At 36.7% G+C, this 16,282-nt stretch overlaps 1 protein-coding gene across 3 annotated transcripts in view; it reads right to left on the bottom strand.

The window, feature by feature from the left end:
* The window catches only part of LOC150076736 (lysosomal alpha-glucosidase-like), a 238,790-nt gene that overhangs the window by 56,826 nt on the left and 165,682 nt on the right, over positions 1–16,282 (bottom strand). For all 3 annotated transcript variants that reach the window (XM_090386832.1, XM_090386831.1, XM_090386833.1), the window contains exon 17: positions 11,519–11,659. In XM_090386832.1, coding sequence (XP_090242958.1) covers positions 11,519–11,659 — 141 coding nt within the window. The remainder of the gene's footprint in view (positions 1–11,518; positions 11,660–16,282) is intronic.

Raw genomic sequence — 16,282 nt, 5'->3', positions numbered from 1 at the left:
TGTCAGTGAACAGAAATGTCAACAAGTTCGTACGTACATATTACAGTACATATTAATTATTCTGATTATCACATATATTCTTCCGATTTTCACGTATCATTTAATTTTTTAATTGGTAAGGTAATAAAGGGTAAATTTGTGCTTAATATATCTTTGCTTTTATAGCCTGTGGATAATATTCCTCCTATTTTTGCTAATTAGAATCGCTGTTTAATAGAATTAAAATTCAATTCACAAACGTGATCACAATGACTGGCGCTTACTGCACGTCGTATAGTGAACGGTACTTTACTATGTTGAGTTCGTCGTAACGTGATTTGATTGTACAGTGAACCACTTGTAAAAGGGGGGGGGTACATTGTATTTATAACTATTTACGTGAAACTTCAGATAATTGGGGCAGCCGCTTAATCGGGCCAAAATGCACTAGTCCCAATGTGTCCCAAATAACCGGAATGGACTGTACTTGGATTTCAGGAAAGCTTTTGATACTGTTGCACTTAAAAAAAGCTGTACAAACTGGAGCAGTGCAGCATTAAGAGCAAGTTGCTGCTATAGATAAAGGGATGGTTGAATGGAAGAAGAGTGGTAATAGATGGACACTGCTCATCATAGACTAATGTTATTAATGAAGTTCCCCAGGGTTTGGTGTTGGGCCCACTGTTGTTTCCATTATTTATTAATGATACTGATGAAGATATATCAGGCTTAATGTCCATGTTTGCAGATAATACAAAGGCTGGCACGGTGGTTAATGACAGGAATGACAGTATGTTACTGTAAGAGGATTCTAGATCCTTTTGCAGTAACATACTGTTAGATGGGCTGAGAAATGGCAGTTGAAGTTTAATTGCTATTTCTCAGCCACTGCCATTGAAAAATGCAAAGTACAGTAAACCCCCGCTATTCGCAGGAGTTACGTTCCTGAGAAATGTCGCGAATACTGAGTTATGGCTCCCACAGTAATAAAGGGGTTCCATTCCAAAGTATGAAATATATAAGAAAAACTAGTCTAAATTTTTGTCTATGTATGTATTATATGTACCTTCATAATATGACTATGTACATAAACAGTACATAGTGAAATGCAAGCATATGGCATCGAAATGAAAATAAGAAACAATTTAATATTAAATGTAATATTTATTAGAAATTTCAAACAAATCTTTCAAACCAGCGCTTTTGCTAGCTAAAAAACTTATCCCGACAGTGCTATCACCAGTTTCGCTAAAGAGTTGATAAAGGAGTTTTGCCTTTTCACGAATGATGAGTGAACTTAATGGAATTTTATTTTGAGTTCTGTCTTCTATCCACAGATTTAAAGCTTTTTCCATTTTTTCTAATAACATCACGAGTTACAGAGCAAATTTTTGAAGCAATTAGCGCATTTCCATGGACACTACAGCGGATTTTTCCTTCCGATTTTTTGATTGATCGTACCATTGACTCATTGATTTTATAATGTTTTGCCACTGAGGAGACACTTTCACCATTAGAAATTTTATCTAATAACTCAATTTTATTCACTAATGTCATCACCTTCTTTGATATTTTCACATTTCTCTTGTTATAAGTAGCCATATTTTTGTACGGGTTAGAAAGAACTTGTCCACAATAAAGTCACTTTCTTCCGTTAACACACTCGAAAAAGTCTGTTTTACGTCTGCAAAACGGCAGATTTATCATTTTTGTAAGCATATCACAATTTATAAATTGATAAATTTATTCAATTTATAAGCATATAAATTAAAAGCAAACAATGAAACCTTCCATGACAAGCGCATAACACATACTGAACAAGGATTAGCGAGAAACATCCACACTCGCGATTTTGTCACCCCCCCACCCACTGAGTGCTGTTTTGACCGGGAAAGATAATTTTAGCCACGCCCATGTTTTTTTATGGCAGAAAATATTCACGGCGCTTTAAAATTCACATTTTTTTAGGTTTCATTTTATATTAAATCGGCGATCGCGAATACGCGTATACAGATACCGCGAATAACGGGGTTTACTGCAATGCATACAGATAGCAGCAGTGCTTTCTTTGGGACGGTACGGCATACCGGCACCTTTATTAACAGTGACATGTGACATTTGGATGCAACCCAAGCACGGTACTAAGTACTATAGGTTGTAATACCTCTCGTGTTTGGGGTTTCCATAAAAAAAAAAAAAAAAAAAAAAAAGCACTTCGAAATTTGTAATATTCCGTAAATTTTTTTCACATTTACCTACTATTCAAATAAGCTTAAAATGATTTAACTAGTTTGCATTTTTTACTGTCTATTGTTAAGATATTTTCTTAACAATATCTGTATTAACAATATCTATAATTAACTGTATAACCATTTTTAGAATTCTAAATTACTCAGTCGGACATCTGTTTAACAAAGTCCTTTTATAGCGAATTATTTTGAATCCCCTTGGAAGTTACATTAAAAATAGTTTCCTTTGACCGAATAAAATTTTCATATAGCAAACGGATTAGGAGAGAATTAACTCGGTACGCACTGTTTGCATTTCTGGACTTCAGGCAATTTAGGCAATTAGTGCTGCTGCACAAATTAAGAGAGCTAAAGGGATTAGAATTCTACAACTTAGTTTTTAGGAGCATTAGCAACTAAGGCCATATTGCTCTGGGATATGCGGTGGTCATTCCCTGACCTTTCCGCATCCTCCATATTTGGTGGTAACGGGCTCGAACCCCGGTCTAATCAAGAAGCGTGTGCTACACACTGCTACTCCTTCTCACCTGGCTACGGACGCGCCTACAACTTAGTGGTACCTTGTAAAACCAATCCGACCACCTATCCCACATACGGAGGAGTTGCACTAGTCAAGAGTGAGCAGATCCAGGTGTATTCCCAATGGGCTCTGGCCCACCTTCTACTGCAGTGGTGTCCAACCTTTTCCCGTATTCAAAAAAAATTCAAAGTTAGATTTCTTTAGTTCCATATCTGGTTGCATGTAAAAGTAAAATTGAAAATATTTGAACCTTTTATTAAGTACAATACACAATTACATTTACTGAATAAAACATTTAATGATAAAATTTTTTTGATAATTAAAAAAATTTTAAATGCTGGTTTAGTTCACTTTACTTGCCGGCCATAGGTTGCACCTCTGTGAATTAACTGTAAGTGCCCAGAAAATTAGAAAAGTGGTTTTCTTTTAACCCCGACAAATAATTATCTGTTATTTCGCGGAAGTGCGTTATCCACATTTTTCCATAAATTTTCCCCTATCTCTGTTTACCTAGTCACAGTACCTGAATATCCGAATGACACCGTCATTTTGGATAGTTTCAAAAAAAAAGAAAAAGAAAAGAAAAAAAATTAAAATTTAAGAACTAGTGACAATACCGATGACGAGAGAAGGAAAACGATGACAACGAAGGTATTAATCTTTCTAAACATGAATTGTTGGCATTTGGTGAAGGTGAAGTTAGAAAATTGTCAATTAGGTTACAGTTAAATGAAAGGAGATGCAATTCATGGATTTCGGGGATACCTAATTGATAAGAAGGTTTCAGAAGAATTGAAGTATTTGGTGAATGCTCTGAGTACGATACCAGTTTCATCGACTGAATGTGAACGAGGATTTTCACAAATGAATCTGATTGTCAGCCCAACCACAGCATCGTTGATGACAAAAACAGTTTCTTCACTACTGTTTCTTAAAACTGTAGTCCTACCGCTGACCCGCTTCGATACAACAGAATATGTCAATTCGTGGCTGCTTCGGAAACATCATCCAGCAACCAACACATAAAGAGTAAGAAAAGGAGTCGGCATAAGCTGTCCGATGAGAACTTAATGAAAATTTGGAATATTCTACAAAAACTTTATTATGAAATTATTTTTACTTATTTTACTCAGAGTTCACTTATTTTTTTATATACTTGAATAAAAAATTTATGCTTAATAAACTGTGTTAATATACTTAATTTGTTGTTCTTATTCTAAAAACATTACTACTAAAGTAACAATATCGGGGGGGAAAAATTTTTTTAGAGTACTTTTCATATCTTTAATTTTCAATTTTTCCTGAGAGCAAAGAATGAGTACCGGCACCTATTTTTTTTACAAAACAAGCACTGGATAGCAGTAACCCCAAAGTAACATACCAACTATGTAGTACTATACTCAGGGGAGTGGAAAATGAAAGAGACTTAGGGGAAATTGTGCAGTTGGATATGAAATTCTCTGAGCAATGTAGACAGGCTGCCATGACAAATCATGCCATTTTGTCAATGATAATATACAGGAATTTTTCTAGCAGGGATAAGGAGGTGATTATCTAATTGTATAAGGCACTGGTCAGGCCATACCTTGAGTACCGCATACAGGTCTGGAGACCTCATTTTAGGAAGGATGTAGAGATGCTGAATGTAAATTGAAGGAGGACAGTTGCAGAATAGATGTGTAGAAGTTTGCCTTTAGTCAGCAGGTGTTTGATTGCTGGAACAAACTACCACCTGTTATTATGAAAGTTGATAGATTAAATAAATTCAACAAAGAGCTAGAAAAACTATTGAAGAGAATGAATAGCTGAAATGGGAAGTGTTTTTTGGGGAGCTGATGCTGTGTAAGCTTGCTTTCTTGTATCATTTGTGACTACTAATGCCAACACTTGTAAGATGTTTTCATTTGTGTTTTTTAAATTTATTTTCATAAGTTTCGATAGCAATTTAATTTTTGTAATCTGCTTAGCTTCTGATGTTTGCTAATGTTTTGTACATTAAATTCTAATCTTTAGAATGCTGTCTACAAGAACTGGTTTGTATGTTTTGTCCGAGATGATATGACTCAGATGGTAATGGCTATGGACAATTCCTGTCTGCATCATGAGTCATCACTTGTGTAGCTTGCAGAATGTATTCTAAAGTCAATCTAGTAATTCATATGATAATTTTCTTGGTTTCTACATGTAAGGAGTGTATTTATGTAAATACTTTATGCACTACTAGATGAAACTAAACCACTGAAGAAGTAAGTGGATGTCTTAGAACAAACAAAACTGGGAACTTGTCAGAGATTCAAATATCTAATGGTCTGCAAGGTGAAGCACTCCTATCATTTTTCTTTTTGGCTGGTGCTACATAAGCTTATTTCATTGCATCATTTTCCAACACCAACTCAAAAATGATAACAAAGAAATAAAGTAACACTTACTCCAAGCAGTGTAAATTCACAACTCCTTTCCCTAGGACGTGTATATTGACACCCACAAAAGAAAAGTGCATTAATACACAATAAATGAAATTAAATAAAGAGAGGGAACATATAAACTGTATCTTTTATATGTTCCCTCTCTTTATTTAATTTCATTTATGCACTACTAGAGGTGGGGGGGTGAGTGTTGCTTTGTTATTTTCAATTTCATTTTATTTTTAATATCTGCTTGAATGAATATTTTAGTGTGAATGTTTTGTCCTGCATTATGTAGTATTTTTCCCAATAAACAAATTTAGTGGTAGAATTTATTTCAGCCTGGTCGGTGCTTGTTGACAGGAGAAACTGCTTCTGTAGGGATGGGGTACACGTAAATAGAAAGTGTGCAAGAATATTTGCTGATGCTATTGAGGCAGTGTTAGGTGAGTTGGAAAACAGCTAGCTTGGGGAGGGGGATACACAGACTTAAAGGTTAACAGTGTCTGCAAGCAGAGGCAAAAGTGATTGTTGCACTGCTTTTATTAGAATGACCAACAGCCTGGAAAGCAAGGCAACGGAGATTTCCAGGACTGCTGGGAGTCATAGTTGAACAAATAAATACATGGACTGTGTTAGGGTAACTAACACAGTCCATGTATTTATTGGAGTCATAGTGGAACAAATAAATACATGGACTGTGTTAGGGTAACTAAGAGTAGAAACAGGTGCATGTATACTTGCATGTACACCAATGCTAGGATTATAGTTAATAAATTTGGTGAGCATGAAGCGCTAGTCAAGACATCAAAGGCAGATATTGTTGGGATATCGGAGACGTGGTATCACACAGACATAAGCAGTGCAGAATTGGAATTTAGGGAGTACAATGTGTACAGAAAGGATAGACATGACAGGAAGGGAGAAGGGGTTATGCTGTTAGTTAAGGAACACAAAATCTAAGGAATTGCATCCAATTGATGTTGGTGGACAATGCAATGCAATGTTGAGTCTGTTTGGGGTGACATAAGCACGGGGAAAGGAAAAATGGGAGTAGGCATTGTTATATAGGCCTAATAAATCTGATGAATATAATGAGCAACTGTGCAGAGAGAGAGTGGGCTAGTAAATTAGAATGCCTTATAATGGGGGATTTTAACTTCCCAGATATCGACAGGAACTTGTAGGTTGCTCACTCGCACACTAGCAAGACTTTTGTGGATTTATTGGATGACTGTTTTCTACAGCAACATGTTCGAGAGGCAACTAGAGGGAGTAATACTCGATTTGATTATCAGCAGTGATTATTCATGTATTAAGAATTTGCAGATAAAAGAAGATGAACCACTGGGTGACAGTGAACACAATGTACTGATGTGGGAATTACTTAAAAGATGTAACTACCATCAAGGCTAAAGGGAAGGGCTATTGCTTTCATAAAGGTGACTATAGGGGTCTCAGAAAGTTTTTAAATTCTGTATAGTGGGATCAACTGATGATGTTACCAACATTGAATTCTAAATGGGAAGCTTTCAGGGACTTAATTCTGGAGGCTACTAGGCTTTTCATTCCAACTAAGAAATACTATTCAAGGTTTAGGCCTAAATGGAGGTCAGATGAACTAATGAGGCTCGTGGCAGAGAAGAAAAATGTATGGGATGCATATAAAGTATTGGGTGGCACAGAAGTCTATGGCAGATATAAACTAGTCTGCAATCAAGTCACAAAGGAGGTTAGACAGGGAAGGCAGATTACGAGAAATCCTTGACAAAGGATGCAATGAAAAACAGCAAAGAGTTCTTTGATTATGTAAACTCTAGAAGGACAGGGATGAATCAGATTGGACCACAACATAGATGGGTTGACTATTGATGATGCTCAGATAGCCGATAAACTGAATTATGCATCTACATTCACACATGAGGATTTATTCAATGAGGGAAGTGTCAGAAGTTTAGCAAACTCTAACAGGGAGCTAAATGATTTTGTAATAACTGAGAACAAAGTGGAGGAGAAATAACTGAAGTTAAACTTAAAAAGGCACCTGGGATGGATGGGATCTATCCAGTTATATTAAAGGACACAGCAAAGGAAGTAAGCAAACCCTTAGCCATAATTATGAGAGCTTTCTTGGACTCAGGAGAGGTACCCATGGACTGGAGATGCGCAAAAGTGACCCCGATTCATAAAGATGGATCAAAGGGTGACACAAGTAATTACATACCTGTTAGTTTAACTTCTGTTTGGGGTAAGTAATAGAGGCACTGGTTAAAGGAGCACTGCAGGATCATCTAGAAGATTGCAGCAAAAGTTAAGACACAGTATGGGTTTGTTAAGGTGAAGCTTTGTCTGACCAATTTGATTTGATACTATGTTGTCACAAAGGAACTGGATGCAAACAATAATTTTGATATCATATACTTGGATCTTAGGAAGTTTGATACAGTTGCACATGGAAGACTGCTGCTCAAACTGGAGCAGTGTGGCATTGGAGGCAAATTGCTGCAATGGATAAAGGGATGGTTGAGTGGGAGAAGACAGAGTGGTAATTAATGGACACTGCTCTTCATGGACTAATGTTATTAGTGGAGTCCCTCAGGGTTCAGTGTTGGGTCCATTTTTGTTTTATGTATTTATTAATGATATTGATGAAGGTATATCAGACTTAATGTCTAAGTTTGCAGATGATACGAAGGTTGAGAGAGTTGTTAATGACACTACTGACAGTATGCTGCAACAGGATCTAGAAAAGTTGAGCAAATGGGCTGAGAGGTGGTAACTGAAGTTTAACATTGACAAATGTAAAGTACTGTATATGGGAAGCAGTAACCCCAAAGTGTGGTAGAGAATCAAAAAGACCTAGGGGTAATTATGCAGTCAGATATGCAGTTTTCTGAGCAGTGCAGACAGGCTGCAAGAGCAGCTCATGGTGTCTTGTCAATGATATACAGGAATTTTTCTAGCAGTGAAACGAGGTGATTATCCCCATGTATAAGGCAATGGTCAGGCCTCGTTGCTAACGTATACAGATCTGGAGGCCTCATTTTAAGAAGGATGTAGAACTGCTGGAACAAGTACAGAGAAGAGCAACAAGATTAGTGAATGGAACAAAGGGTTGCTCTTATGAAGAAAGGCTTAATTTTTGCAAATTACAGTGTCTGGAGACTATGCATCTGCGAGGTGATCTGATTGAGGTGTATAAAGAATAGAATGGGTTTGAGCATGCTCAATGCTCATGAGATTCTTCCTTTTGCTCAGATTCCGCACCTGAGGGAACATAAATCCAAATTTAGGTTGGTTGGTTGGTTGGTTATTTGGTTTTTAGGAGCATTAGCAACTAAGGCCATATTGCTCCAGGAATATGCGGTGGTCATTCTCTGACCTTTCCGCATCCTCCGTATTTGGTGGTGACGGGCTCGAACCCCGGTCTAATCAAGAAGCGTGCGCTACGCACTGCTGCTCCTCCCCACCTGGCTACAGAGGCGCAGCCAAATTTAGGGAAGACAGTTGTAGAATAGATGTGCAGAAGTGTGACTTTAGCCAGTGGGTAGGTTGATTGCTAGAACTAACTTCCATATGTCATTGTAAAAGTTGACAGTGTAAATAAATTCAAGGCAGAACTAGACAAACATCTAGAGCGAGTGGATGGGAGAAATGAGAAGGGGGGTGTTTTTTTTTTTTTTTTTTTTGGCCGATGCTGTATATAGGATTGCTTTCTTACACCATATGCCTGTTCTAATGCTAATAACACTTCCCATATTTGGCTCTTCATACTCATTTCTAACATCATCATCGTCATCATCAGCCATTTTCAATCCACTGCAGGATGAAGGCCTCTCCAGCAACTTTCCAGTTCCTTCTGTTTTGAGCACTGGCCATCCATTTACTACCCAAAAACTCATGAATTTCATCTATCCATCTCCGCCTTTGTCTTCCAGGTTTTCTTCTAGCTCCTCTTGGGTACCATTCTGTTATTTTCTTAGTCCATCTGTCATCATGTCTTCGAGCTATGTGTCCTGCCCAAGACCATTTTAGTTCTTTAGTTTTGATAAGAATGTCCTTTACTTGAGTTTGCTGCCTAATCCATGTGTTTCTCTTCTTATCTAACAGTCTGATTCTCAATATAATTCGTTCCATTCTTCGCTGTGTAGTTCTCAGCTTCTCTTCCATTCTTTTGGTGAGTGCCCAAGTTTCACTTCCATAAGTCATGGTGGGGAGTATACATTGGTTCATTATTTTACGTTTCAGACAAACTGGGATATTGCTCTTCAGTATGTGACTATATTTCCTGAATGCTATCCATCCAAAATTTATTCTTCTCTTGACTTCCAGCCATTTACCATTATTACAGCTAATAACTTGTCCCAGATAAGTATATGACTCCACCTTTTCAATTACTGCTCCTTCAATCATTATTTCCCTTTCCGTGGCATACTTGTTCATCATTACTTTTGTTTTAGCCATATTCATCTTTAGTCCAAAATCCTTACTAACTGTGCATAACTGATTAAGATTTTCCTCTAATTCTTTGGGATCGTGGCTTATAACCACAATGTCATCTGCAAATCGTAAATGGTTTAGGTACTCTCCGTTCACATTGACTCCTTTCTGCGACCAGTCTAATCTTCCGAAAGCTTCCTCAAGGGCAGCAGTAAACAGCTTCGGAGATATTGTGTCTCCTTGTCGAACTCCTTTCTCAATTTTAAATTTGCTACTGTCTTTGTCTAGTCTAATAAAGGAGGTAGCATTCTCATATATTTTCTTCAAAATCATAATATATGGGGTATCTATGCCTTGTCTTTCCAGTGCCCGAAACATTGCCTTATGCTGTATGAAGTCAAATGCCTTTTCATAATCCACAAATGCCAGGCATAATGGTGTTTTATATTCATTTGCTTTCTCCATTAGCTGTGATATTACGTGAAGGTGATCAATAGTTGAGAATCCTGTCCTAAAGCCAGCTTGCTTTTTCGGTTGATTCTCATCAAGTATTCTTTCTAATCTGTTAGTAATGACCCTTGTGAACAACTTGTAGATGTGGGATAACAAGCTAATTGGTCTATAATTTCCAATTTCTGATTTATCTCCTTTCTTATGCAGCAAAACTATGATTGCATTATTCCACTGCTTAGGCGTCACACCTTTTCTAATGCACTTTGTGAAGAGCCTTGCCAGTTTTTGTGTTATGTTTCTTCCTCCCAATTTTAACAACTCTACAGTAACTTCATCTTCCCCTGGGGCTTTCCGATTCTTCATTTTCTTCAATGCATGTTCTACCTCATCAGGAAGAATATCGGGTATGTCGTATGTGTTGCTACTTTGCAATCCATCTTCCCCACTGCTGGTATCATTCCCTCGCTCCTTGTATAATTCTCTATAGTAGTCTTCTGCTATTTGAATTATGCCTTCTCTGCTGTTTATAAGTACACCATCGCTATTCTTCAGTTTCAGTATCATTTGTCTTTCTGTATTACTGCTCATGGCTGCTGATTTAAATCCTTTGTTTTCCCTTAATGTTTGTTCTACTTTTCTTGTGTTAAATCTTCTTATGTCCTCTCTGAGTCTCTTTCTAATGGCTTTGCACAACTCAGTATACTCAATTTTCTCCCTGTCAGTGTTTTTCTTGCTCTTCATTTCTCGTCTTCGGTTCATCATGACAAGTGTTTCTTGACTAATTTTTTCTTCTTTGGATTTCTGTTTCCCTGTAGGTTTCTTGGGCTTTATCACTTTTAGAAAATTGTAATATTCCTCGTCGATATCTTGGTCCTGAGCAGTCTGCAGAAGCTCAAACTTGTTTTTAAGTTCCAGTACATACTCATTTCTAACACATGGTTGTAATTACACAAACTCTGGAGAGCTGATGGCACTACCACATTATATGAATATGTAATATTCACAACATATTTAAAATTTTATTTTAGAATATACCGAATGTTTGTGTGAATTAAATTTGGACGAATGCCATTCAAATTTAATAGATATTCTACAAGAAACAGAATAAATCAACTCTATTAAATGAAATAATGAGAAAACATTGGTAAAAGAAAATAAAAATGGATTTTCTTGGTGAAAAGAGGATATGATCACAAATAATACTGTTTTTTTTTTTTAATTTACTGTATTCTAAGCAAGGCAAGTGGCTTCACAAATAGATTCTTTATGCAAATTCAGCAAAATTTGTACTCACATCAATAATTCACTAAATATATGCACACTGCTATTCTGTAGAGTTCAGTATAATAGCTATAAAACATTTTAAATACCACTTTTAAAATTCAAACTTTTAAAGGAATTTATAATTACTAAGAGAACATCAGAAGCTCAATATTATTTCGATTAACAATTTTAAGAATAACAGTACTAACCTGAATTTCATAAGTGAAATCAACTGGATGTTCATTAACTGTTACTTCGGTAGGCTTTTCTCTAATTCCAGTCAATGCCACATAATGAAGACTCATTCTAGTGTCATATGCCTTTCTTACAAGCTTTGAATGTGCCACATTCTAAAAAATAAAAATAATAATTAAATTCACTCTTACTGGTGATATTTCTTTATATCATGGCCACTCATGACATACAAAAATTTTAGGCACATTTGTAAATGTGTGAAATACTTATTGTCTTCAATAACAACTACATGCAACAACACTCCCAGTGGACAGATTTTCATGAAATTTTAAGATTTGTCAAGTCAAACTTCATTAAAATCTGACCAATATAAATATAACAATGTTTTTTTCACCAATAAACATATCTTGAGTTATCAATAAAGGTGGAAAATAACAAATGTTTCAGAAATTTGATTATTGGTTATTATTCAGGAAGAAAATAAAAAAAATTATTATCGAAACCACATTTTTAATGTTTGTTCTGTTGGTCCTTGGGAAAGTTCTAGTACCAATCCCAGTTTTACATTTCAGCATTATTCTCAAGCAATGCCAAATTTTCAGCATACATTTGGAAGGTTTTAGGAATGATTTCAATTCTACAGCTCTGATCCTTTTCAAAGTTTCAGGACTTCGTCTAGTTGCAGACGAGAACAGTCGGTGGATTTTTGGCTGCTGTAAAGTGATAAGAATTTTAAAAATTTTCATATTATTTGTGAATTGACATACTACATTGTGTTTTACAGATATATTAAATAGGCTTAGTAGCATTCGTTAGCTTCTTATTTTGTATTTAACTAGCGATTTTTGGAAGTTATGACGCCCGATGTTGGTGCCAATATTGTTGAACTAGCTGCCATATTGTAGTTGATAAGAAATAACCTATATATATATACAGTGAAACTTCTCCTAAGGGACACCTCTCTTTAACGGACATTTTCAAATTCCCCAACTCTCCTCTATTGGTTTTAACGTGTTTTTAGCTTCTGTCTAGCGGACATTCTCTGTAACGGACGCGGACAGGCAATCTGCACTGTTTCGTTTAGATTAGCACTTAATTTGATCTCCCCTAACGGGCAGCGGGCGAGCTCACGGACCTTTTTCTAGGAACGTTTCTTCCATGTATTGCCTCAATTGTGTGTTTATTTTCTATTTCAGATTCTCTGAATTTTATCAAGGTTTATGTCGCGGTTCTAAACCCTTTTTCAAGAATTTTAAGGCACATGTAAAACTTCTGATGAATTCGGTGTGTGCAGGGGGGGGGGAATTTGGTCGGCCTTTCATCTTTTGAGTTTCAGTTTTCAGTTTTGTTCAGTGTCGTGTGAGTGCACAATGTCTTCTCGTAAACATTTAACTTTAAAAGATAAAGTCGAACTCATTAATGCGTATGATCGGCAAAAAAATAGTGTTCGCAATCTCGCTGCAAAATTCAAAATCGGGAAGATGCAGGTAAGCGACATCCTAAAGAAAAAAAATGAACTGCTCAAATAATTTTGGCAACACGTAAATGATCAGGTTCAAAAATCATTCCCGAAAACTGTTGGACTTCAAATTGACAATGTTACGTATGAGTGGTTTTGTCGCGCATGTGCTAAAAAAATTCCCATTAATGGGCCTATTATTAGGGAAAAAGCTTTGGAGATTGCGAAATCTATGGGAGTAAATGAGTTCAAAGCTTCTGTGGGATGGCTAGACAAGTTCAAAACTCGGCATAAAATTTCTTGGAAAACCGTAGTGGTGAAGGTGGATCTGTTCATACTGGGGTTGTAACAGAGTGGACCGTCAAATTGGAAGATTTATGTCGTGATTTTGAAGCTAAGGATATTTACAACTGTGACGAAACAGGGTTGTTTTTTAAAGCTCTTCCTGAAAAAACAATGAATCTAAAAAACGAAAAGTGCCAGGGCGGAAAAATTTCCTAGGAACGCTTGACTGTACTATTATGTAAAAATATGCTGGGAGACTTTGAACAACCTCTTGTTATAGGAAAATCACAAAATCCTCGTTGTTTCAAGGGCATAAAGTTGAATCTTTTGAATGTTGACTGAAAGTCTAATAAAAAAGCGTGGATGACACGAGATATCATGAGCGAATAGATAAGTCACTTTAACCGAAACATGATTCGTCAAAACAGAAAAATTATTCTTTTCATGGATAATGTTGCATCTCACCCGCACATTGAATTGTATCATTCAAATCATTTTTCTGCCACCAAACACATCTGCAGAGTGTCAGCCCTTGGATCAAGGGATAATAAAAAATTTTAAATGTCACTACAGAAAACGTGTTTTAAGACATCTCATTGCAAACATGAACGATGTAACATGTGCGAGTGACCTTGCAAAGAAACTCAGCATCCTAGATGCGATTCAATGGATTTCCTCTTCAGTAAACACAATTAGAAAACAAACTGTCGTGAACTGTTTTGAAAAGTCTGGCTTCTCAAATGCAAAAATTGGAGTTGTGAACAGCAATGTGGAGCACCAAGAAGAACAAGAACTTCAACATCTATTGATAATGTACGATACTTCCGCTACAAGTGACCCTGGCTACAAAGATATAGACTCGAACCTCACTACAGAAGATGGTGCTCTAGATATCAACAACATTATCATCGATATTTTTCAAGAAGTTCATCATGAGGATGAAGAAATCGAAGGAGGTCATTCTGTCGAAGAACACATTAACGACGAACCACCGATGAAAATAGAAGAGGCGCTCATACAAATCAATCGTTTAAAAATGTTTTTCGCCGCTGAAGAAGATACTGAAGGACTTTCGATGGTTTCTTCACTCCAAACAAATGTTGAAAACAAAATTATCAGCCGGAAGAAGGTGCAGAAGAAAATAAGTGATTACTGTGTGTATTTTTCTTAAGATAAAGTCATAATATGCATAGCACAATTGTATGTATATTATTTACAAAAATATTGCGCAAAATCTGTATATATTTTAATTTAATTTTACATTAAACGTTTAATGATTTTTCTATCTTTCTTTTTTTTTTTCTCCCTCAGACTTCTTGTTAGCGGACACCTCTCTCTAACGGACACATTCTCATTCCCCATGGCTGTCCGTTAAAGGGAAGTTTCACTGTATATATATATATAGTGATAAATAGCGATAAGAAATAACATATATATATCTCGAACTGATAGCGTAAGGTATAAAGTAAAACTAGATAGCGTAATACGAAGCAATCAATTAGGAATCTGTTAGCTTATTATAGTATTATCAATCAATCAAAAATATTGTTAATTACATTGTATTTAAACAGAAATCATGACAGACTAGAGCTGCAAAGCAAAGATCACAGACTAGCGAGAGTGCTGTGACTTGGTGGAAAAACGAAGGGCGATTCTCCAACCCATCACAGTCTCAAAAAATGTGCATAATGTGAAATTTTTGCCGACCTTTCTAAAACAAGACTTGATCTAGCCAAGGAGGATGCTTTTGTGTGTGCTAGGTGTCTAGAGTGTCAAGAAATTAGGCAGCAACTCAGCATTTGGATGGGCGTCTATGAGAGCTTGAGGTGTAGGATAAATGCCCTCGAGGAAATTAATATGAGGGCCCAGCAAGCTCTCAGCTGCCCAGCTCAATGACAAAGCTAAACTTCTGTGCATCAGGCAACGCAGAGGCAATCTCCAAAGCAGAATGAGCTGGAGATTGCCTCTGCGTCTGGACACGGTGAATGTATATTCACAGTCTCCCTGAAAGAAGGATAGGTGGAACAGGACCAGGGTATATCTACCAGGGACAAAAGTTGGTGATGTTGTAGAGCAGAATATCATCTTTTAAGAGCACAAAAGGTGATATTGTTGTACACGTTGGAACTAATGACATTAAGAGTATATTAAGAGAACTGCAGATTTACTCAACAAATACAGGTCAATGTTGAAAAAAAGTTGCGAGTTAGGGTTGAATGTGAAAGTGTCTGCAATTCTGCCCAGACATGATAGGAGGGAGTATATGATGAGAGCCTTTTCGATCAATTCGGCCCTAGAGAGATTGTGCAAGGCTCAAGGGGTAGAATTTTTCCAGCCTGGTCTGTGCTTGTTGACAGGAGAAACTAATTCTAAAGGGATGGGGTACGCTTAAATAGAAGGGGAGCAAGAATATTTGCTGATGTTATTAAGGCAGTGTTAGGTGGGTTGGAAAACTGATAGCTTGGGGGGATACACAGATTAAAAGGTTAACAGTGGCTGCAGGCAGAGGCAAAAGTGATTCTTGCACTGCTTCTATTAGAAGGAGCAGAAGTCTGGAAAGCAAGGCAATGGAGATTTCCAGGAATGCTGGTAGTCATAGTGGAACAAATAAATACATGGGCTGTGTCAGGGTAATTAAGAGTAGAAACAGGTGCATGTATACTTGCATGTACACCAATGCTAGGAGTATATGCATGTACACCAATCGTAGTTAATAAATTTGATGAGCTTGAAGTGCTAGTCAAGACATCAAAGGCAAATATTGATGGAATATCAGAGACGGGGTGTCACACAGACATAAGCAGTGCAGAATTAGAATTTAGGGAGTACAATGTGTACAGAAAGGATAGATATGACAGAAAAGGAGGGGTTACACTGTTAATTAAGAAACACAAAATCTAAGGAAATCGATGTTGGTGGACAATGCAATGTTGAGTCTGTTTGGTATGATATAAGCACTGCGAAAGGAAAAATGAGAGTAGGTGTATGTTATAGGCCTAATGAATCCGATGAGTATAATGAGCAATTGTGCAGA

Source organism: Mastigoproctus giganteus, chromosome 12 (assembly GCF_048544385.1).
Source record: "Mastigoproctus giganteus isolate SK-2022 chromosome 12, ASM4854438v1, whole genome shotgun sequence".
Classification (NCBI taxonomy): Eukaryota; Metazoa; Arthropoda; class Arachnida; order Uropygi; family Thelyphonidae; genus Mastigoproctus; species Mastigoproctus giganteus.
The sequence above is the reverse complement of the archived record's forward strand: the minus strand, read 5'-3'. Positions and strand labels throughout refer to the sequence as shown.